This window comes from Pseudorca crassidens, chromosome 3, assembly GCF_039906515.1.
Source record: "Pseudorca crassidens isolate mPseCra1 chromosome 3, mPseCra1.hap1, whole genome shotgun sequence".
NCBI lineage: Eukaryota > Metazoa > Chordata > Mammalia > Artiodactyla > Delphinidae > Pseudorca > Pseudorca crassidens.
Window position 1 is genome coordinate 109,370,192 of NC_090298.1, and position 21,964 is coordinate 109,392,155.

Consider the following 21,964-nt stretch of genomic DNA (forward strand, 5'->3'; position numbering starts at 1 on the left):
GTTAGTCCTGTATGTACCTTTGATTCTCATGCCAATCTTAAATGAGTACATCTTTAGGATACTAATCAACCAGCTCTACAATCCAAAACACATACATTTCTAAGGATTTCCAGACCATTTTGAAATTGATTCATTAGTATGGTCCTCATTCTTTAAGAACACCATTTTAATTTTTAAATCATTTTCTTAAAAAATAATTTAATAGTCTTTAATTACATAAATCCAATGATAGCACAGAATATATTCACAGTGATCTTTCTGACTTCAGATCTAAATGATACCAGAAAGCAGAATAAATATAAATCCTCTTCAAATAATTTAATCCTGTACTATATTAGCACATTAGCTTAATATATTAAGATATATCATCAGTATCATTATTCGCAATACTGCACCTATTTATCTGTAAAGTTCTTATGTGTATTTCAAAATCAAAAGAGCAGAAACCCTGAATCTCGCTTCAGCATATTACCTCAAAATTCCTCTTGGAAGTAGACAGAGCATAAGTTAAAAGTAGTGGGAATGTTATTACTACTACTTTAAGCAACTTATTTACCTAACTGCAATTTACCAAACTATAAGCAATTAAGATTTCTCCCTTAGAAAGGCATTTTCTCTCATGATCCTATACGCCAGAGAATACCAGTATCTGATTGGAAATTAATGTTCATCACTTTAATCAAATACCAGTTACTTAGGAAACCATTCCCAGAGTACTCATCAGGCCCAAAGTACGTGTGGGAGGGCTGAGGCCTAGGGGACTCACCTTTAAGCTGTCCCCATGGACATACATTTGTGCAACAGGCTCACTCCGGATGTAGATGTTCTCAATCATCTCGGGCGCAATATATTCTCCCTGAGCAAGTTTAAATATGTGCTTCTTCCGATCAATAATTTTAAGAGTTCCAGCCTGTGGAATTGGACAAGCGGCTTCATAAAATGGCGGCATTCCCAAGCCTGAGCCCCTCACTCATTAGTGCCATAGCCCCTCACCTCTCCAACGCCCGGTCTCACCCTGCAAGCCCCACCAGATCTGCTCGTGCACCTGACATCTCTGCTCTCATGGAGCCACTGCACGGCTGGAGAGGGACGCCGTGCACAAGGGTGGATGGCTCCCAAGGTCTGCTGGGCCCTGAGTGCCCACTGTCCTGTACCCTCACCATGCGCCCTACTCCCCCTCCCACCCCTGCCACCCTGGTGCCCAGCAACAGGTGCCCTCCTCCTCAGGAGGCCACCCACCTTCCCATCAGGGCTCCTCTAACCCAGGCCCTCGCTCCAGCTGTCGCTTTTCTCAGCAGCATCTTCATATTCTCCCCCTTGAACCATGCTTAGGCCACCACTCCCAAAGAGCAGCCTCTCCATCCTTCAGCACATAGCACAGCTCTGGCAGAGGACCCCAGGTGGCATTAGGAGCCCTCTCCCTCCAGGACCTCTGCAGCAGGCAGGCCACCCCTTGGGCAGTGAGTGCTTGCACCCCTGGCCTCCAGGAACCCCACTCACCTCCCTGACTCCCTTCAAAACTTTTTGAATTTCCAAGGTGAATAGGTGGGTCTCTCTCCTTTGGCTCTCTCCTTGAACGTTGCAACTTCCTCACCTTCACTGACGATGCTCCTTGAGGTGACCACCATTTATCTCCTAAGTGGCCACTCCTGCATATGTCTGAGCTTCCAGCCAGAGCTCTTCACTGAGTTCCAGACCCAGAACCTCACTATCCTCCAAACTCTACAAAAACCAGGCCCTTTTCCCTGCACGATGCAACATGCCCTAAAGGAAGCTCATCCTTCTCCTCCTCAAGCCTGTCCCATTCCCCAAGCCCCAGACCTGGAGATGGCCTTGCCATTGGCCTCTCCTGGGACTTCCAGCAGTCAGGCTCATCTGTCCTCACTCATAAATCCTTCTCACAGACACCTCCTCCTCCAACAAAACCACTTCCTTACTGAACGTGTGCACACACTCTGGCCCTGCTCTATCTGTTCAATCATCAGAACCAGAGTAGTCTCGCCAGAAGAGAAAAACAAGCAGGCCTTGTTTTGCTCAAAATCCAGGCTGGACATCAGGGCCGTTCCTTACACTGGCTTCTTTGGTCCTCGTGGCACCCCATGAGCTGGGTGTCATCACCTCCATTTCATAAATGGTGAAGGTGAGGATGAGAGAGTTCAGTTAACGCCTCGAAGGCCACACAGCTAGGAGGTGGGAGAACCAGGACTTAAACCAGGTCTTTCTGGATCAGACACTTAGACCTTTTTCTTGATCTATCTAATACTATTTCAAAATAGTAATGATTTTAAAAACTGACTCCCACAGACTGCCTGCCTACTGCCTTGGGCTCTGAGTTCAGGCACAGCACTAGGTGCTTCACATGAATCAATTCACTTGCTTCTCACAACACCCTGCAAGGTGGGTGGTTTCATCCAAGTTACAGGGCATCAGTGGCAGATCCAGAGTTTTGTGGGACTTCAAGTTTTTTCCAGTTTTGAGACCCCCACCTTTAAGAAAAATAATATAAAATGAAGTGCAGAGCCTTGAAAGGGGCCTATGCAAGTGAAGGCTGAAGCCTAGGCTTCGTTAGCTGATGGGACAATCTACCCTCTGCCAGTGTCCAGGGTCCTGCTGCTTCTCCAGCCTCCCTCCTCCACATCTGTGGGAACCTCAGTTAGAATTCCTTGCCTCACACCTCTAGTGTCTCCCTACTTAGCACATGCTATTACTCCTGCCCTGACTGTCCTTCCCACTCTCCCCTCTCCTCTTGGAACAGGACTTAAATCCTGAGACTCAGAGCCAGTAGGCGCTTGTCCTTCTCCCCTAGGTGAGCATGACCCTCATCTCATGCCCATCACACTGGGTTGGCAACTGTCTAAAGATGTGTCTCTCCCCTGAGCATAGTCCCTGGCCCAGGGATACATCCATGTCTGCTGCAAGAGTGAGGGTGTCTCAAAGTGAAATGCGCAGTTCCAGGCAGGGGCAAATCAGCTCACCAGCCCAGAGGGCCCCTGGAGGGCTTAACATCATTCACCTGTCCAATAAATTCAACATCTCAGAACTCCACCCAAAATCTTAGCAATCTCCCAGAGACACAGGAAAGGTTTCCTGGGGTGGGCTGCTGCAGGTGGAGGCTCTCGGTTTCAGTTACATAGTTTTTTTCTGGTCATGGTTTCCATCTAAGCATCTCCTGTGTGCCAGGTATTGTGCTAAGGGCTTTACAGGTATAATCTCATTTGTTCCTTACAACAACGACCATAGAGGTAAGCAATGTTATCACCTCCATTTTACAAATGACAGAATGAGGCACCACTACTGGTTTTGGCTAAAAGTTGGGGGCCACCGCTAAAGAATGCCATGTAGCCTTACTTTCTTATTCTATAACTGAGTCAATACAGAGCCCCAGAGAGGGATGAAGCTTTGCTCAAGGTCACGAGAGCAGCGGCTAGCAGAGACAAAGGAACGCCAGCATCCTCCTGCCCAGCTCCAAGCTCTTCACACTGCTCAGTGCCACCTGTCAGCTGGCGGCCAGTGTCCATGGGCTCCCAGGCCCTGCCTTCGTCAGATCTCCCAGAGTTACGAGCCCCATGCTCCTTGTACTTCACCCATCGGATTCCAGAACGCTGTCAGATCTCTTCCTGGAAACCTCTTAAGGGTAGGGGGTAGGCCTCAAACTCCAGTTCTACGCTCCCAGAAGATCCCTGTCACCTTCATCAGGAGGATGCAGGAGGAGGCTCTGGGGGCGAGGTAAGGAAGAACCTCCCATTTCCCAGAGGTATTCTGGAATGATTACTTGTCAGGGTGGATATAAAGACTCCTGCCTTGGAGTGAATGAGATTATACACACTCCCACCACCACCATGTGTGGAGGCCCACGGTTCCAAACATACATACTGGCAGCCACTTCCCAATGTCTCCAGTGTGAAGCCAGCCGTCGTCGTCCAGGGCCTCCTTTGTCCTCTCCGGATCTTTCAAGTAACCTTTGAACACATTGGGTCCTCTCACACAGATCTGTAGGGACAAATGCCCGGTTTCTCTCAGCCCACAGCATAAGGAATCCTGATATGAGGCAGTCACGAGGCATGGGTAGAAAAACGGACACTATCCCTCAGGAAATCCACTGTGGAAACTACAGGGATGGAAAGAGAGGACAGGAACAGCCGCCAGCCTTCTCACCTGTCTCCTGCCTTCTCTCAAGCAGGGTCCTCTCCAACTACCTCTCTGCCGTCCCTTCTTCCTCAGGAACACTGCGGCTTTCGGTATGCGCTGCTTTGTGACACTGGATGGGGTCTCATCAGATACTGAAAGCTGGCTGATTCTACCAGAGGTGCTTGAGCCCCCTGCTTCATGACCAGGCACTCAGCTTTCCTATCTACTCCCATGGAATGAACAAGCTGTACTAGTCTGCTTTTACAGTGAAGCATTGCAATGAAATCTGACTGATCATATAATGATAATTGGAAACTTGCAGTTGACTATCCATTAGGAAAACCAGTAATGGGAAGGAAACCTGGTCAAGGAGTATTTCAGAACACGGGGTATTGTTTTCTGTGAAAAATCAGATATCATTAACTGGCTTTCACCTAGTTGACCCAGGAACACTGGCTTTATTAGTCCAAATATTGCTAGAAAGCATGGATTGGATGAAGTTCACTTCCATGTCAACATCACACATATTCTGGTACCGTCAGACACTAATCAAAAAGATAAGTAAACAGATACTGACATAAGCTACTCTTTGGATTGAATAATTACCCAGACATTGGAGTTTTCAGGGTAGAGCTTCCACTCAAGCTGTAGCTGACCTGTCCTACTTTACCCAGAACAGGGCTGGAACGTCCAATGAATTATGGAGACAAAGGGGCCCTGAGCAAGGGTTCTACATGTGCATAAAACTTGTGACTATAATAAATCTATTGAGAATCAGAACTCCATGCCTGTTGGTCCTAGACCTGCCTCTTCTGGTTTTCCTTGAGTAAAAATAGTATCCACCTTTTTATTTAACATTAGTAAATTAGTGTGTTTTGGTTTTGTTTGTTTTAGTTTGGCAAAGGCATTACTTGAACTTTTAAAATAGTATATATTCTTTCTCTAGGAAAAAAAGATGCTGCTGTGTCGATATAAAACGTACAGTTGACTAAGTTCGTTTGTCTCAGTGGCTGAAACTGTTCTGTAGGAATCAACTGGATATTTATAGCCATGCGTATAGAGGTCACTCTAAATTTATACATTGGTTAGGAAGAAAGTGCTGTGACTCCAAGTTCTGTTTTTGCCACTCAGTGACAACACAGAATTACATCAGAAAAGTAGGAAAGTTGTAATGAAGAAAAGTCATTATACTGTCTCATGGAATGTTTAAACTTTGTAATTCCACTCATCTTAGGGACACTTTCTTCTTGGAAACTATGTTAACAAGACAGCCTGCACATCAGCACAATTTTATGAAAATACACAAGAAAGGCTCCTTATACATTTTTCAACACATTTCCTCTAGAGCTCTAGGGTCCTTTCATAGATATTAGTGGAGCCAACGGCTAGGTCTATGTGCACAACCAGTGTGACAACTGGGTTCTCGAGCATTCATTCATCTTAACCATTGGAGTGTGCCACTAAAACCATGATACTGACTGTTGTTTCACTAAATTGACTGTACTTGTTAGGAATGTCAGATAGTTTGTGCATAAGGAAAATTTAAAAATCACTGGCAAGATGGTTCTTAGCAGCTGTACCAATATTTATAGCATTTTTATAATAAAAAAATGGGCACAATCAAAATGTCTATTAACATAAAATGGTGAAATAGGTGTGTAAAACATGGTATAATATGCATCAAAAAGCATACAGCCATGAAAATTGATTAGCTATTCATATCTACATGGCTGGACCTCAAAAACTAATGTAGAACAAAAAAAATGCAAGTCACACAAGAATGTATGCAGGAATATCCTATTTATAAAGTTAAAAGCAAGGCAACACAAGACAATTTATTGTTTAAAGTTACCTACATACATGATAGATTACAAAGAAAAACAATACAAAGATTGGTTTAATAAAAGCAGGGTAATACTTAACTAGGGGAATGAAAGTCTGGAGGAGCAAGGGAAGATTCAAATGTGTTGTAGTGGTTAATTTTGTAGATGAGGGGTTGCACCTACATATACTCTTTTAGGAAACAATAGTAGTCTTCTTAAAATGTGTGCATATGATTTATTTCATAGTAATGACTCAGTATGTAATGACTGAGTCATAGTAATGACTCAGTATGTAATGACTCAGAGTAATGACTCACATCAGTATGTAAATATTTATGGAATGTACATAATCTCATGTAGCTGTGCATTCCACATTCTGAGTATGTAGAATGTTCAACATGAAAGATGATTCGAAAAGTACTTTTTTTTTTTACTTTTTAATACAAAATGTTAAAGGTATTTTATTTTGTGTCATTAAACACTAGAGCACAGATTGTTCTTTCTGTATCTTTTAGTGCTTCAAAATCTTTTAACTTTTAAATTAGAGCTCTTGGATAAATTCTTTATTTAGTTTTGAAGGAATCTGTTTCTCTCCAGAGCTATAAAATCCATCAGAAGTGTAAAGTTTGAAAAGAGTATCTGGGTCAGAAATGCGTCACATTTAACAAGCAAGGAAAGAAAGCATTTCTGATCTTTTAAAGCTGCTGGCATGTTTCCACCTTTCACAGGAAAGGTTGCTTTAGGGGACTTGAAAGATTAAACAAACTGATCCATGGTTGATGTGCTTGTTGTCAGTTCTCAAGGGAGAATTTTATACTTTCTTGTGGGGCTATCAAGCTATCTCCACCATGATTCCAAACTTATTTTAGAAAAAAACAAGTATAAAGTGCAAAACAGCAATAACGTCTGAGAGGACTTCAAGCCAAGATTAAAAAATAAATCTTACAGGTGACAGTTGTAAGCTTCCAGCGGCTCAGGAGTTTTCACTCGAAGGCCCCAGGGATGGAGATTTATTACCTTCAGAAGTTCCCCCTCCCTGGTGGAAAAGATCCTGGATGGACTCAGGCAAAATCCACTAAGTAAGCAAACACCCATACACTACAGTCCCGGGGAGACGGCCTGGTGCTGTCTTGGTAAAATCCATCACTAAGCAATGAGTGACATATTAATAGCCATTAAATTAATTCCTTCCTCTGTTCTATATAATGATGCCCTTTGTACAGGCAGTGGGAATAGAATGTTTCTTAAATTTAAAGTGCAACCACCTGGGGATCTTGGTGAAATGCAGATTCTGGTCAGGAAGTCAGGGACAGTGCATCTGCATTTCTAAGAGGCTTCCAGGTAATACAGATGATGCTGGTTCATGGACCACACATTGAGTAGCCAGGCTCCAGGCAGAAGAGAAGCCAACAGACAGAAGAAGAACTCCCACATGAAGCAATAAACTTGACACATAAAATCTGAAGGAAAGGTTACAAGGGTCACTTGGCATTAAGAAAATTCCCTATGGCAAGGTATTAAGGGGTTCGTGTTTTTTACGTTTCATTCTCTCTAATTGATTTCTAATCTCATAGCATTGTGGTCAGAAAAGATGCTTGATATGATTTCAATTTTCTTAAATTTACCAAGGCTTGATTTGTGACCCAAGATGTGATCTATCCTGGAGAATGTTTCATGTGCACTTGAGAAGAAAGTGTAATCTGTTGTTTTGGGATGGAATGTCCTATAAATGTCAATTAAATCTATCTAGTCTATTGTGTCATTTAAAGCTTGTGTTTCCTTGTTAGTTTTCTTTCTGGATGATCTGTCCATTGGTGTAAGTGAGGTGTTAAAGTCCTCCACTATTATTGTGTTACTGTCAGTTTCCTCTTTTATAACTGTTAGCAATTGCCTTATGTATTGAGGTGCTCCTAGTGTTGGGTGCATATATATTTATAATTGTTATATATTCTTCTTGGATTGATCCCTTGGTCATTATGTAGTGTCCTTCTTTGTCTCTTGTAACATTTTTTATTTTAAAGTCTATTTTATCTGATATGAGTATTGCTACTCCAGCTTTCTTTTGATTTCCATTTGCATGGAATATCTTTTCCCATCCCCTCACTTTCAGTCTGTATGTGTCCCTAGGTCTGAAGTGAGTCTCTTGTAGACATCATATATATGGGTCTTGCTTTTGTATCCATTCAGCAAGCCTGTGTCTTTTGGTTGGAGCATTTAATCCATTCACGTTTAAGGTAATTATCGATATGTATGCTCCTATGAGCATTTTCTTAATTGTTTTGTGTTTGTTTTTGTAGGTCCTTTTCTTCTCTTGTGTTTCCCACTTAGAGAAGTTCCTTCAGCATTTGTTGTAGAGCTGGTTTGGTGGTGCTGAATTCTCTTAGCTTTTGCTTGTCTGTAAAGCTTTTGATTTCTCCATCGAATCTGAATGACATCCTTGCCAGGTAGAGTAATCTTGGTTGTAGGTTCTTTCCTTTCATCACTTTAAATATGTCATGCCACTCCCTTCTGGCTTGTAGGGTTTCTGCTGAGAAACCAGCTGTTAACCTTATGGGAGTTCCCTTGAATGTTATTTGTCATTTTTCCCTTGTTGCTTTCAATAATTTTTCTTTGTCTTTAATTTTTGTCAGTTTGATTACTGACAAAACATGCCGACAGTCTCGGCATGTTTCTCCTTGGGTTTATCCTGCCTGGGACTCTCTGTGCTTCCTGGACTTAGGTGGCTATTTCCTTTTCCATGCTAGGGAAGTTTTCGACTATAATCTCTTCAAATATTTTCTCAGGTCCTTTCTCTCTCTCTTCTCCTTCTGGGACCCCTATAATGCAAATGTTGTTGCGTTTAATGTCCCACAGCTCTATCTACCCCATCTGGCCTATTTGCAAATGGTCATGTTTCTGCCTGCCCAGATACACAGCAACAAGCCGTGCCAGTTAAGAAAAAAATGGATTTTTAAAACAGTCTGTGAATCCCAAATCTTGTTTTGGACCAGCCCAGTCCCAGCCTTGAGGGTTGGTTACTTCATAAACAGGAGAGAAAATGCTCAATTCAGTTGAGTCAAATTAATCAATAATATAAAATGACTTTACACATAGGGTAAAAGGAAAACAATTCCATTTCCATTTTTTTTTCTTTTCCTCGCTACATGTAGAGCATCCACAAACATGAATGGCTAAACGCTCAAGTTTACCTCTCCTTCTCCTTTGCTGGTCCAATAGTTCAGTTCCTTGACATCCACGAGCTTGATATGATTGCAGGGCAGAGGTGCTCCTACGTGTCCTAGAACACCAGAACAATGTGCATTTGTCAGTGTTCAGATCAATTTCAGCACTGAAGATGCTCCACGCCATGTGAAACCCCTCAAGTGGTCAAAGTGGGGAATCGTGGATGGAAAGCAATACACCTCTAGATGGGCGTTTGTCACAAGCAAGCATTGATGATAAAACAAAGTTCTGGAGAAAGGAGAGGCCAACCTCTGCTGGGCCTTTGTTTTACATCTGATTCTTAAACAGCCGGCCAGGCTTACACGGCCCAGAGTCAACCTGTACAGGGTCTCTGGGGAGGCTCATACCCACACCAACCAAACAGTCAGGATTTTTTATATTAAAACACTTTCCCCATCATCAGATCATATGTTTTGGTTTGGGGATCATAAAATATAGTCATTATTGCTTTTTCTTCCAGTCACCAGACTGTTGAAATGGAAAACAAGGATGAGGCAACTCACCACCCCACCCCCTCAAATAAGACTGCAAATTTTCTTGGTCTTATATACTCCCACCACAAAACTACATCTAAGTCATTTTCTAGTAATTGTGGTGGTTACACAATTCACTGGCAAGGCGCAGGATTTTTAAGCAGATGCTGGCCAAGGTCCTGAAATAAAGTGAGCCACATAAACAAAAAGCAGGCTGTGACACTTTTCGTTTCTCTTTTAAATGAGAGACCGCCAAATCTTTTATAATATTGTACAATGATACCGATCCTCTCATACTCAATAACCTTTGCAAGTTTTTATGGTAAGGATGCATAAAAAAGGTAAAACCTCAAAAGCCTCACATAGGAAAATGCAGGACATCATAAGAGGGAAGAAAGTGTCCAAAGGAAGGGTATACATGTAAATGATCAGTAAATATGATCGCAGTAACAAGAACAGAGTTAATGAGCCAGGACCTCAGAAAATGGTCCGTGTAGTAAAGGTGCCAGTGGCAGGGAGATCAAAAACTTCACATACAAGATAGGCTTTATTCAGCTAGAGTTTAAGGAGATAAAACTTCTGTACCTGACTTTGCCAAATGTGATTTCAATTTAGAATCCACCTATCATGTTTCTGCTGACTACCTCAAGGTGCTCTGAAAATAGTATTACACTACTAAGCATATTTCTTTTCTGTGCACATCATCCCAAATTTTCTAGTTTGTAGTTGAGCAAACTTAAGCGTGAAGCGTGGCTCCAGGCTCACAGAGGAAGTTGGTATCCTGAAGAATTCTTTTGCTGAATGTTTTTCAGATGATTGTATTTGCTCTAAGTTTAGTGACAGCCAATACATGGGCTACCTACTGCTTCCTCCTTGCCCTGAAAGATAGGTCCCTTCAGAATGAGGGTGTGGATAGTAGCTGCTCCTTTCTGAGGTTGCCATTGCCTTTTAGATGTTGCTATCACAGGAGACCATAGTTCCAAAGAGCCTCTGAAATGGCTCTTCAAGAAACAGCGCACTGGCTGCTATAAACTTGCCTCTCCTTCCTAAATCATATCCAATTCACAGTCTGCTTCCTTCATTCTGAAATGACTGTAAGCAAGACTGTGTGATATTTAGAAACTATAAAATCCAATATATTGATATCATAGGATTTTTCTACCTGGAGCTGTATTTTGTGATCTACTACTTTTTTTAACATAACTTCTATTTATTTATAAAAGAAATAGGAAAATACAAAATATAGTAGGAAATACAAAAATATGTAACAAAAAGAAACAGATCCATAATGCCACAACACAGACAAAACTACCATCATTGTTTTTCTTCTGTTTCTTCTGCTGTTTCCTATGTAAATATATTTTCCATGAGGAAGTTTTAGAGCCTGCTGTTCTAACTCATTCCCACATCTCCAGCCAATCCTACCTGATGTCCAGTCCCCGGGTGTAGTGAAGGTACATCCAGCTGTGCACTCAGTTTGGCCATAACCTTCATAAACCTTCAAGCAAAACACAGAAACCATACTGTAGGTGCCCACCTGCCTGCAGATAGCTGGCTGCCCTTTTCAGCCAGCTAACCTCTCACGGAGCATCTGGCTGCTCCATGCTGGGGATGGTGGGAGGGGAGGTGCTCTGGAAGTAGGTACCTTCAGGAGAAACTGAACACAGACAACAGGTATAGCTACTCTGCTTGGAAGAAATGCTATTTTTAACCACAGACACTTAGTAGATAAGGTTATATGGTTTGAGATAAAGACTTCTAACCTATTTTCAACCACTGACTCTATTTCTAATTTGAATAATATGTATTAAAGACAAACATTTTAAAATCCAATAAAGGTTTTGTCTCTGTAAGATGTTCCCCTTCAGAGCCCCATGTGCTCGCATGAATAGACCATGTGGGAGAGCTGCCTTTAGGAGTGGTCAGCTCATGTTGGCGTAGAACAGGAAGTCAGCGTAAGAAGCCCCTGGCTTCTTTTTTCCTTCCTTTTTTTTTTTTTTTGGCGGCTTGCAGGATCTTAATTCCCCAGCCAGGGATTGAGCCCACGGCAGTGAAAGCACTGAGTCCTAACCACTGGACTGCCAGGGAATTCCCAAGAAGCCCACGGCTTCTAAAGGATAAAATTTTAAGCATGCACATTTATGAAGTAGATGTGCCTACTTTACTTAAAACCCACCAGTCACAACTATGTTACTATAGTCTGCATAAGTAGGAACCTGACAAACATTAATTCAATGGATAAATAAAGGAATGAATTTTTTTAGCAATGACAAAACCTACTGAATCAAATAAAAACACACAAATGAACTTTTATCCCCCTCCCTCGTGCTCCTTCTCTGGGCTGGGAAAGAGTCTGCAGGCTGGAGAATGCAGAGATGCTGGTACAGGTGTGAGACAGGTTCTCCAGCACACTGATGATCCATATACAGTTTTGTCCCAGAGTGGATACACACACCTGGGCTTTGCACAATGTCACAAGGTTATCTTGGCTTTCAGTGACCCTGGGCTTTTTACATCTTCAGAGAAGGGAGCTTTTATTCCACAAAGATCTTGCCCCCAGAATATTTCTCTGTACAGTAGAGGGTATAATGGGTTTCCTGCCCTGTCCTAACACTCACCCCACTGCCCCCAGGGAAGGCCACATAAAGGAAATACCTGGCACCCCAGAGCCGCCCGGAGGAATCCCAGGACCGTTGGTGACGCGGGGGCCGCTCCAGTAACAATCATCCGCACGCACCCACCAAGACTGGCCTGTGGGAAGAGAGAAGAACCTGCCAGAGTCTGTGCTGTGGCAAGTGGAGTGTAGCTCACCTGGGCCTCACCTAACATCAACGTTCAACAGCTGTACCCTACCTGGACCCTAGGGTTGGGATCAGAGAGGCCGCCTGAGGCTGTACAACACATGAGCTGAGGAAGCCCCCTTCTTCCAAATGAATCAGCCCAATCAGCTTTGCAATCCAACCCACAATATGGCCAATTCTTTTATGTATTTTGAGGTAAGGGCCATTAATCTGTGTGGCATTCTATAATTTTGGTTCTCCCTTTCTTAAAATACACAGCTGTTCCCTCACTCTCCCATCATTTGCAAGCATCCAAAACAATTACTGAGGACAATTTCTTCCCACTTCCACCTTAACGGCATGGCCTTTTTTCATTTCTAAATCAATGCCATGAGCTATTTACTATGCACTGCAGAGGTCAAAGAATTTTTTAAACACTTTGTTTCTGTAAGTTGAGCCAAGAGATTTTAAATATTAGTTTTCATAGCTAAAAATAGAGTAGTAAGGAAAAATGAGTACTGGTACGAATTAACTACAAGTTCTTTGAGTAATGCACAGCTTTAAAACTTTAGTGAGGAGACAGGAATGAGTAATTCATAAACAGCTTGGTTTAGGAGAGGCTGAAGAGATGGGAAACACGGAGGGAAAGGAAGATTCTTGGTCATCTGGCTAGAACCTTGTGCTACTGGAAAGCCACCGTGGCCAAGGCTACAGGGAGGGGCAAGAGAATCTTCGAGCCCCAAGAGCTGCTTGCTTGGTGAATCTGACTACCCAAGGGCAAAGCTGCCCTACTGCCTATAGAGGTCAAGGAACTTACTTTCCAGGAGTCCTTCTTGCTGGTTGCCTTTGGCAAATGTAACACATCTCCAATGAACAAAAATGGGCCTTTAAAATTTCAGTGGTAGCTTAAGCTTTGATTTCATTAGCAAAAAGTTACTGTTTTATAAGATTACACACCATTGGGATGAACTTCTCTAATTCTTCTGTAAGGTCACCCATTGGACACTTGGGTGCCACTCTATCATCACTTGTTCATTTTCTTACCTGAATCTTATGAAAGAAGAGTTCATCCCAGATACTATCATTCCTGATGATTCCACTCTGGACCTCAGCCTGTTTACGCTTTGCTGCAAATTCCAGGAGCCAGCGCTTTAATGATGTGTCTGCCTGGCTGAAAATCTGAGGAACAGAAGTTGGAAACAGCTGTAAAGACTGCAGGTCCCACCTCTAGATACACCCCCAGGAAGAAGGCCTAGATTGGCCAGCAGAGAAGCCACACTCTATTTCTGCCCCTGCAGGAGGTCACTGAATGTGTGACATCCAGCTAAAGGTTAACGCTACCAAGGCCCAGGCACCTTGTTGGGAAAGAAGCCCTCCCCCCGAAATCTCCCAACCAGGGTTTCGGAGAATAGGAAGAAAACAGGAGAAGGAGGGGTGAGAGTCATGGAATACAAGAGAAGAGGCAACTTCCAGGACCTGGGGCTGGTGGTGTAGAAAGCCAGCCTGGGGCTCCAGCCTCTGTCCAAACAAGCAGATATGCAGCTGCTCAGCCTGGCCAGAGACTCCCCGCGGAGCTCACCTTGTCGTACATGCGGTTCAGTAGTCGTGGGACCACAGGGAAGATGGTAGGACACAGAGCCTTCATGTCATCTGAGAGGAGGCGGATGTCTCCCTGGAAGAAGCCGACGCGCCCTCCGTGGCAGTAGACGACAGACTGGAAGAAGTGGACAGGAAGGGAGGAGTCCCTCAGGGCAGTCACTCCTGGCTGTAATCCAGAGCTGTCCAAAGCTCTGCCCCACACGGAGGGTGCCGGTGACACCCCTCACCCAGCTCTGGCTGCTGCCTTGGGACACTGAAGGAAGCCATTAGAGGTGACACCCCCCCACACACACACCCCTCCCCACCAAGTCCCAGTCAGACATGGAGAGAAGCAGCAGGAGACAGGGTGGAATCCTGAGCCTTTGGGAGATGCCAGAGCAGCCAGTCTCACTGGTGCCTGCCCCTTCAAGCTTACTCCCAAAGCCTGGACAGGGGCCTCCCTGAGGACTCAGTCTCTGAGCTGTACAACACCCTATCGGTGTGTCCGCTCCAGGTCTCAGAGCGCCTGTGGTCTTCCCCAGGGATACCTCGGCAACTCTGGAAGGGTATGCAGTGCCCACAAGTACTGGAGGTGCTGCTAATGTTGGCGGTGGGAGGCCAAGGCAGAGCCTGGCTGGTTGCTAATGGGACTAAGAGTACGCCAGGGGCTCCTTTCTGTAATGCTCAGAGCTATTCTATACGGGAAACAGAATTTCTAATCTCTGTTTTACAGATGAGGAATGCAAAGGTCACAGAGGTAAAGAAAGGGATTTGCCTAGAGTCCCAAAACTAGTTCACGGTAATTGCTGGCATGCGAATCCAGGTCTGGAAAGCTTGAAAGCACGCCCTAGTGTACCAGACCTCCCCCAAGGCAAAATGGGAGAGGCTTAGGAGATAGTTTATGCACAGGCTGGTCCCTTAAGTGACACACACGGATAATTCTTTGTCCCCACAACCTCAGGAGGACTCCTCCATTCTCTCTGTGTCCCCACAAGGCCTGTCCCAGGTCCAACCATAACACCAGTCCCATCCACAGCCTGAGGGGCCATGATAGTTTGACTCCCCTTTCAACTTCACTGTCTTGTTTCCTTTTTTAGGAGTTTAGTGAGTGATGAAAGTTACAGAATATAGGTGTTTGGGCCATAAATGGAGCCATACTGTACAGAACTTGAATGGTAAAGCACTTGTGCAGAGCTGCAATGCTCTCTGAGCAGCTGGGGCCTTTCTCAGCCAAGGTGTGTCCACAGCAAGACAAGCAGGCCTGGGTCCTCCCTGGAGCAGTGCTCAGAGTAGGGACAGATCAGGGGGTCCAAGGTCCTCTGACCCCTCTGACCCCTGTGGCACCTTCCGAGGACAGGCCAGTTTAGTTCTACTTCAAGCTGCCAGTGACAAGTGTGACACCCTGCTAGGGTTCTGGGTTCTGGGCTCAGACTGTGCCTCCCTGAAGCCAGGGCCTTACCTGCACCATTCGCTCAAACATGTGTGCTAAAGGCAAATAGGAAATGTGCACATCCGCACAAGTGGGAGCCCACTGACTCTGTAAGAAAACAGAAGGAGCCCAGGCAAGGCCCGGTCAGTCAGGCGGGCGTCTTACCTGGATGACTCTCTCAAACATGTGAGCCAGAGGCAGGAAGGAGATGAGCACATCGTCCTGTCTCGGAAAGATCACTTTCTGCAGGTGCCGGGCATGGGAGACAGAAAGGAAAGAAACACTGACAGGAAGACGACAAGAGAGTCATAAAACAATAAAGAGAAAATGACCTGGAGGGGCAAACATGAAGAGGGGAAGGGCAGTGGGGAAGGGGGGAAAGAGAGAGAGGTGAGATGACAGCGAGAGAAAAGTGAGAGAGAGAGGAGAGAGAGGAAGATGGGAGGCGCAGAAAGAAAAAAGAGAGAGAGACAGAGAGACAGGGCAGTGTAGGAAGCAGAGTGTTAGGTAGAAGCGCCAGTGGGTCTAGGTTATCTGCAGAAGCAAAGAGCCAACTGAAGCACACATAAACCAGCAGAGTCGAGCTCCGCAGGGAAGTCTCCTCCGGGAGGGCCTGCACCTCGTTCAGTCTTCGCGCCAGACCGGCACGCCTCTCCCTCCCCACAGCTGCAGGATCTGCCTCAGGCCCCACTTCACCAGCTTTCCTGGGCCACCCGGACAGCGATTCAGAGGGTCTCAGCCTGTTGGCACTTTCTGGTCCTCCTTTGAGAGAAAGGGGCCAAGAGAACCCTAGGTCTATGCCTACGGGGGCTGGGGTACGTGCCCCGGACAGAGGTGTGGTGGGTGGAACCAGGCCTCGTAAGCTACAGCCTGGGAACATGGCCTTAAAGCGGATGGCCAAGAGGGACCCCACTCTCCAGGATGGGTCTGACCTCAGGGACAGGGGCTGCCCTGGCCAGGGGGCCCCATTCAGGGATGAGCTCTCCTTGGCTGAGTTCCCTGCCCTCCGCCCTTTTACAGAGGTCTTCAGTCTCCTGGGCTGGCTTTTGGACGAGTTTGGACAAGCCCAGGGGACCTTGCTCATGGCTTCTGGTCTGGGCTCAGCTACCAACAGTGTCTCACGGTTTTCCACCAAAATATATAACAAATGGGCATATGCTCCATAATGCCATCTGGCATAAATGTGGATAGCGATTTTCTCCACAGTAGAGAAAAAGCTTAATTTATATAGGAAAAGGTACATTCCTTTCTCCTTTAGGAAAGCGTAGGACATTCAGATACTCACCACTTGTGGAAAAAGGTCCTTCTTTCTTAGCCGGTTAAAAAGTGCTAACATGTTTTTGTCAGGCCAAGTTATCAAGCTTTTTTGATTTTAGATTTACCTTTTTTAAGTACAGTTTTATAAATTAGCAGTTGCCATTGTTTCTCAGACTCTAGTAGTCCTTAAACACAAAATGACTGAATTAAACCCTGACCTACTTGGAAAAACAAGTTATTAAGGATTACTTTTAAATAAAGGTATACGTAAAACCACAGGTATCTTAATATTTGAAGTTAAAAATGAAAAATAGGTTTCCACGTTTTTCTTTCTGGGATCTGAGCACTCTCAGAAATCAACTGAATATTTACCAGGTATGGATCATTTCAGTGCTTGGGGTTAAAAGTATCTGTGAAAGTGAGGTTGCTCTAATGAGAACAGAAACTCCTGCCTGTGAAAGGCAGCCCAGATTGTATCAGGGAAAAAAAAGAAAACCCAAAAAACCTCTGAGGCTTGAGGGTGTCCTTGAGAGACACCTGCATTGGTGAGTCTACTTTATTCACCTCTGTCACTTTCAGAAAGCCTGAGAAATCAGCCACCACGTTCCCATGGGTGAGCATCGCACCTTTTGGGTTCCCTGAAAGGAGAGAGCAAGAAGGAGAATTAGTGGGAAGCTCAAGGGCCACTCCTTGAGAACAGCACCGGAGTCACCAGTCCCAGACACCCAGAGCTGTCCACGCAAACCTCTGGCCTTCGTCCACAGCCGCCTTCAGAGTCCCAGGCAGATGAATGCTGTGTCAGGGACCTTCATTCTGTAGACACTTGAAGCCCATCTTGAGGCTCCCGGGTGCTTGAGACCAGAAGGCAGGTGACACCTCAAGCGCCTCAAGGAGTGCCTCAGGACTGATGGGTTGGCCTGCACCTTCCCTTCTGCCTTCCTCAAGGAGCACAGGCTCTTGGCCTCCAGTCTCCTTATACATATACCCAGTAAACTATGACACTCTCTGGGCCTGAGCAGTTCTAGTGTCCAGAATCCAGCAGTCAATTGTGCTGGCAGAGGACTTCCTCGCTGCATCCAGCACCTGGAAAGGCCCCAGCTCAGGCCAGGCCGGAGGTCCAGACTGCTGGGGCAGCCCTCCTGCCTGCTCACTGGCAGAGATGGGACATGGATATTCTTGCTTTGTCTTGACACGACCTTTCACTGCTGCTCATGAGGAAGCCCAGGGCTGCTAGGATGGCTCAGAGGACAGAGACCAGGTGGGGACAGAAGGCACAGCAGGCTGTGGAGGGAGGCTGTTGGCCACCATTTCATGTCAACGTGGATACAGCACTGCCACTGCTGCTGGACAGATCTGAGCAGGCTCAAATCCTGGCCTTGCCCCTCCTTGGCAGTGTAACACTGGCAAGTCATTTTTCCTCTCTCAGTTTCCTAACCTATAAAATAGGGACAATGACACCCACCTCATAGGGCTCTATAAGGTCTAAGGACACAGCCATGCACAAAAGACATTAAATTAGAAGTTTCCACTGAGGCAGAAGATACAACAGCTGGGAAACTCCAAAAGTGAGGGGCTAGACCATGTGCAGAATTTACCCAAGAAATATCAAATAAACCAAAATGTTAACTTTGCAACCCTCACCCAGAAAGAGGTTAAAAAAAGGGCTGAGTTGAGGTTAAGACTGAGTATTATAGTCAATGCCACTGAATTTTTCACTTTAAAATGGTTAATTTTATGCTATATGAATTTCACCTCCATAAGAAAGGGGTGGGGGTGGGGGAGAGAGAATATGAATGAATGAGGAAGAATTTGTGAAAGGATTTCTTTGGCGAGAGAGCTATGCTGAGTGCTATAGCCCATCAAAAGGGGAGAAATGAGGGGTCCTCTCTCCCATCTCCAATCTGAAACCCAAGCTAACTCAGCCACTAATGAGATTGCTTCAAAAGCCCAATCATGTTCCCTACAGCTTGGGCTGGGGGGTTGGGGGGGGGTCCCAAAAAGAAAGGTGAAGAAGGCCGTGGCTGCAAAAAAAACAATAAATCCCAGAAACTGGATATGGAGTCTGCAGAAGGAACAATAGGTGGTGGTGGGAATGGTGTGTTAAAAAGGAATCTTGAAGGAAACAAAAGCAAAGATCAATAAAACTAAATGCTGGTTCTTTGAGAAGATAAACTAAATTGATAAACCATTAGCCACATTCACCAAGAAGAAGAGGGAGAAGACTCAAATCATAGAATTAGAAATGAAAAAGGAGAAGTAACAACTGACACTACAAAACTACAAAGGATCAGGAGAGATTACTACAAGCAACTCTATGCCAATAAAATGGACAACCTGGAAGAAATGGGCAAATTCTTAGAAAAGCACAACCTTCCAAGACTGAACCAGGAAAACTAGAAAATATAAACAGACCAATCACAAGCACGGAAATTGAAACTGTGATTAAAAGTCTTCCAACAAACAAAAGCCCAGGACCAGACGGCCTCATAAGCAAATTCTATCAAACATTTAGAGAAGAGCTAACACCTATCCTTCTTAAACTCTTCCAAAATATAGCAGAGGGAGGAACACTCCCAAACTCATTCTACGAGGCCACCATCACCCTGATACCAAAACCAGACAAAGATGTCACAAAGGGGGGCTTCCCTGGAGGCACAGTGGTTAAGAATCCGCCTGCTAATGCAGGGGACACGGGTTCAAGTTCTGGTCCGGGAAGATCCCACATGCCGTGGAGAACCTAAGCCCGTGTGCCACAACTACTGAAGGCTGGGCCCCTAGATCCCGTGCCTCACAGCAAGAGAAGCCACCACAATGAGAAGCCCGTGCACTGCAGCGAAGAGTAGCCCCCACTTGCCGCAACAAGAAAAAGCCTGCACACAGCAACAAAGACCCAATGCAGCCAAAAATAAAAAATATATAAATTAATTTTAAAAAAAATGTCACAAAGAAAGAAAACTACAGGCCAGTATCACTGATGAACATAGATGCAAAAATCCTCAACAAAATACTAGGAAACAGAATCCAACAGCACATTAAAAGGATCATACACCATATCAAGTGGGGTTTATCCCAGAAATTCAAAGATTCTTCAATATATGCAAATCAATCAATGTGATACCCCATATTAACAAATTGAAGAATAAAAACCATATGATCCTCTCAATAGATGCAGAAAAACCTTTCGACAAAATTCAACATCCACTTACGATAAAAACCCTCCAGAAAGTAGGCATAGAGGGAACCTACCTCAACATAATAAAGGCCATATATGACAAACCCATGGTCAACATCATCCTCAATGGTGAAAAACTGAAACCATTTCCACTAAGATCAGGAACAAGACAAGGCTGCCCACTCTCACCACTATTATTCAACATAGTTTTGGAAGGTTTAGCCACAGCAATCAGAGAAGAAAAAGAAATAAAAGGAACACAAATCAGAAAAGAAGTAAAGCTGTCACTGTTTGCAGATGACATGATACTATACACAGAGAATCCTAAAGATGCTACCAGAAAACTACTAGAGCTAATCAATGAATGTGGTAAAGGAGCAGGATACAAAATTAATGCACAGAGATGTCTTGCATTCGTCTACACTAACAACAAAAAATCTGAAAGTGAAACTAAGAAGCACTCCCATTTACCATTGCAACAAAAAGAATAAAATACCTAGGAATAAACCTACCTAAGGAGAAAAAGGACCTGTATGCAGAAAACTATAAGACACTGAGGAAAGAAATTAGATGATACAAATAGATGGAGAGATATACCATGTTCTTGGATTGGAAGAATCAACATTGTGAAAATGACTATACTACCCAAAGCAATCAACAGATTCAATGCAATCCCTATCAAACTACCACTGGCATTTTCACAGAACTAGAACAAAGAATTTCACAATTTGTATGGAAACACAAAAGACCCCAAATAGCCAACGCAATCTTGAAGAAAGAAAAACAGAGCTGGAGGAGTCAGGCTCTCTGACTTCAGACTATACTACAAAGCTACAGTAATCAAGACAGTATGGTACTGGTACAAAAACAGAAATATACATCAATGGAACAGGATAGAAAGCCCAGAGATAAACCCATGCACATATGGTCACCTTATCTTTGATAAAGGAGGCAAGAATACACAGTGGAGAAAAGACAGCCTCTTCAATAAGTGGTGCTGGGAAAACTGGACAGGTACATGTAAAAGAATGAAACTAGAACTCTCCCTAACACCATACACAAAAATAAACTCCAAATGGAATAAAGACCTAAATGTAAGGCCAGACACTATCAAACTTTTAAAGGAAAACATAGGCAGAACACTCTATGACATACATCACAGCAAGATCCTTTTTGACCCACCTCCCAGAGAAATGGAAATCAAAACAAAAATACACAAATGGGACCTAGTGAAACTTCAAAGCTTTTGCACAGCAAAGGACACCATAAACAAGACAAAAAGACAACCCTCAGAATGGGAGAAAATATTTGCAAATGAAGCAACTGACAAAGGATTAATCTCCAAAATATACAAGCAGCTCATGCAGCTCAATATGAAAAATACCAACAACCCAATCCAAAAATGGGCAGAAGACCTAAATAGACATTTCTCCAAAGAAGATATACAGAATGCCAACAAACATATGAAAGAGTGCTCAACATCATTAATCATTAGAGAAATGCAAATCAAAACTACAGTGAGCTATCACCTCACACCAGTCAGAATGGCCATCATCAAGAAACCTACAAACAATAAATGCTAGAGAGGGTGTGGAGAAAAGGGAACCCTCTTGCACTGTTGGTGGGAACGTAAATTGATACAGCCACTATGGAGAACAGTATGGAGGTTCCTTAAAAAACTAAAAATAGAACTACCATATGACCCATCAATCCCAATCCCGGGCATATACCCTGAGCAAACCATAATTCAAAAAGAGTCATGTACCACAATGTTCACTGAAGCACTATTTACAGTAACCAGGACATGGAAGCAACCTAAGTGTCCATCGACAGATGAATGGATAAAGAAGATGTGGCACATATATACAATGGAATATTACCCAGCCATAAAAAGAAACGAAATTGAGTTATTTGGAGTGAGGTGGATGGACCTAGAGTTTGTCAAACAGAGTGAAGTAAGTCCGAAAGAGAAAGACAAATACCGTATGCTAACACATATATATGGAATCTAAAAAAAAAAAAAAAAAAAAGGTCATGAAGAACCTAGCGGCAGCACAGGAAAAAAGACACAGACCTACTAGAGAATGGACTTGAGGACACGG

The 21,964-nt window shown here is 44.1% G+C and overlaps 1 protein-coding gene across 11 annotated transcripts in view; it reads right to left on the reverse strand.

The window, feature by feature from the left end:
* The window catches only part of ACSL6 (acyl-CoA synthetase long chain family member 6), a 65,965-nt gene that overhangs the window by 12,453 nt on the left and 31,548 nt on the right, over positions 1-21,964 (reverse strand). For 9 of the 11 annotated variants that reach the window (XR_010942089.1, XM_067731671.1, XM_067731672.1 and 6 more), the window contains 9 exons: positions 17,255-17,328; positions 15,599-15,676; positions 14,006-14,140; positions 13,471-13,605; positions 12,302-12,397; positions 11,072-11,144; positions 9,140-9,228; positions 3,874-3,990; positions 767-910 (listed from right to left, as the gene is read on the reverse strand). Coding sequence is in view for 10 of the 11 variants with exons in the window: in XM_067731671.1 (XP_067587772.1) it covers positions 767-910; positions 3,874-3,990; positions 9,140-9,228; positions 11,072-11,144; positions 12,302-12,397; positions 13,471-13,605; positions 14,006-14,140; positions 15,599-15,676; positions 17,255-17,328 (941 nt within the window). In the remaining variant the exon portion in view is untranslated. Of the gene's footprint in view, positions 1-766; positions 911-3,873; positions 3,991-9,139; positions 9,229-11,071; positions 11,145-12,301; positions 12,398-13,470; positions 13,606-14,005; positions 14,141-15,463; positions 15,542-15,598; positions 15,677-17,254; positions 17,329-21,964 lie in introns of all 11 variants that reach the window. The other 2 variants (XM_067731670.1, XM_067731674.1) reach the window with 2 other exon arrangements.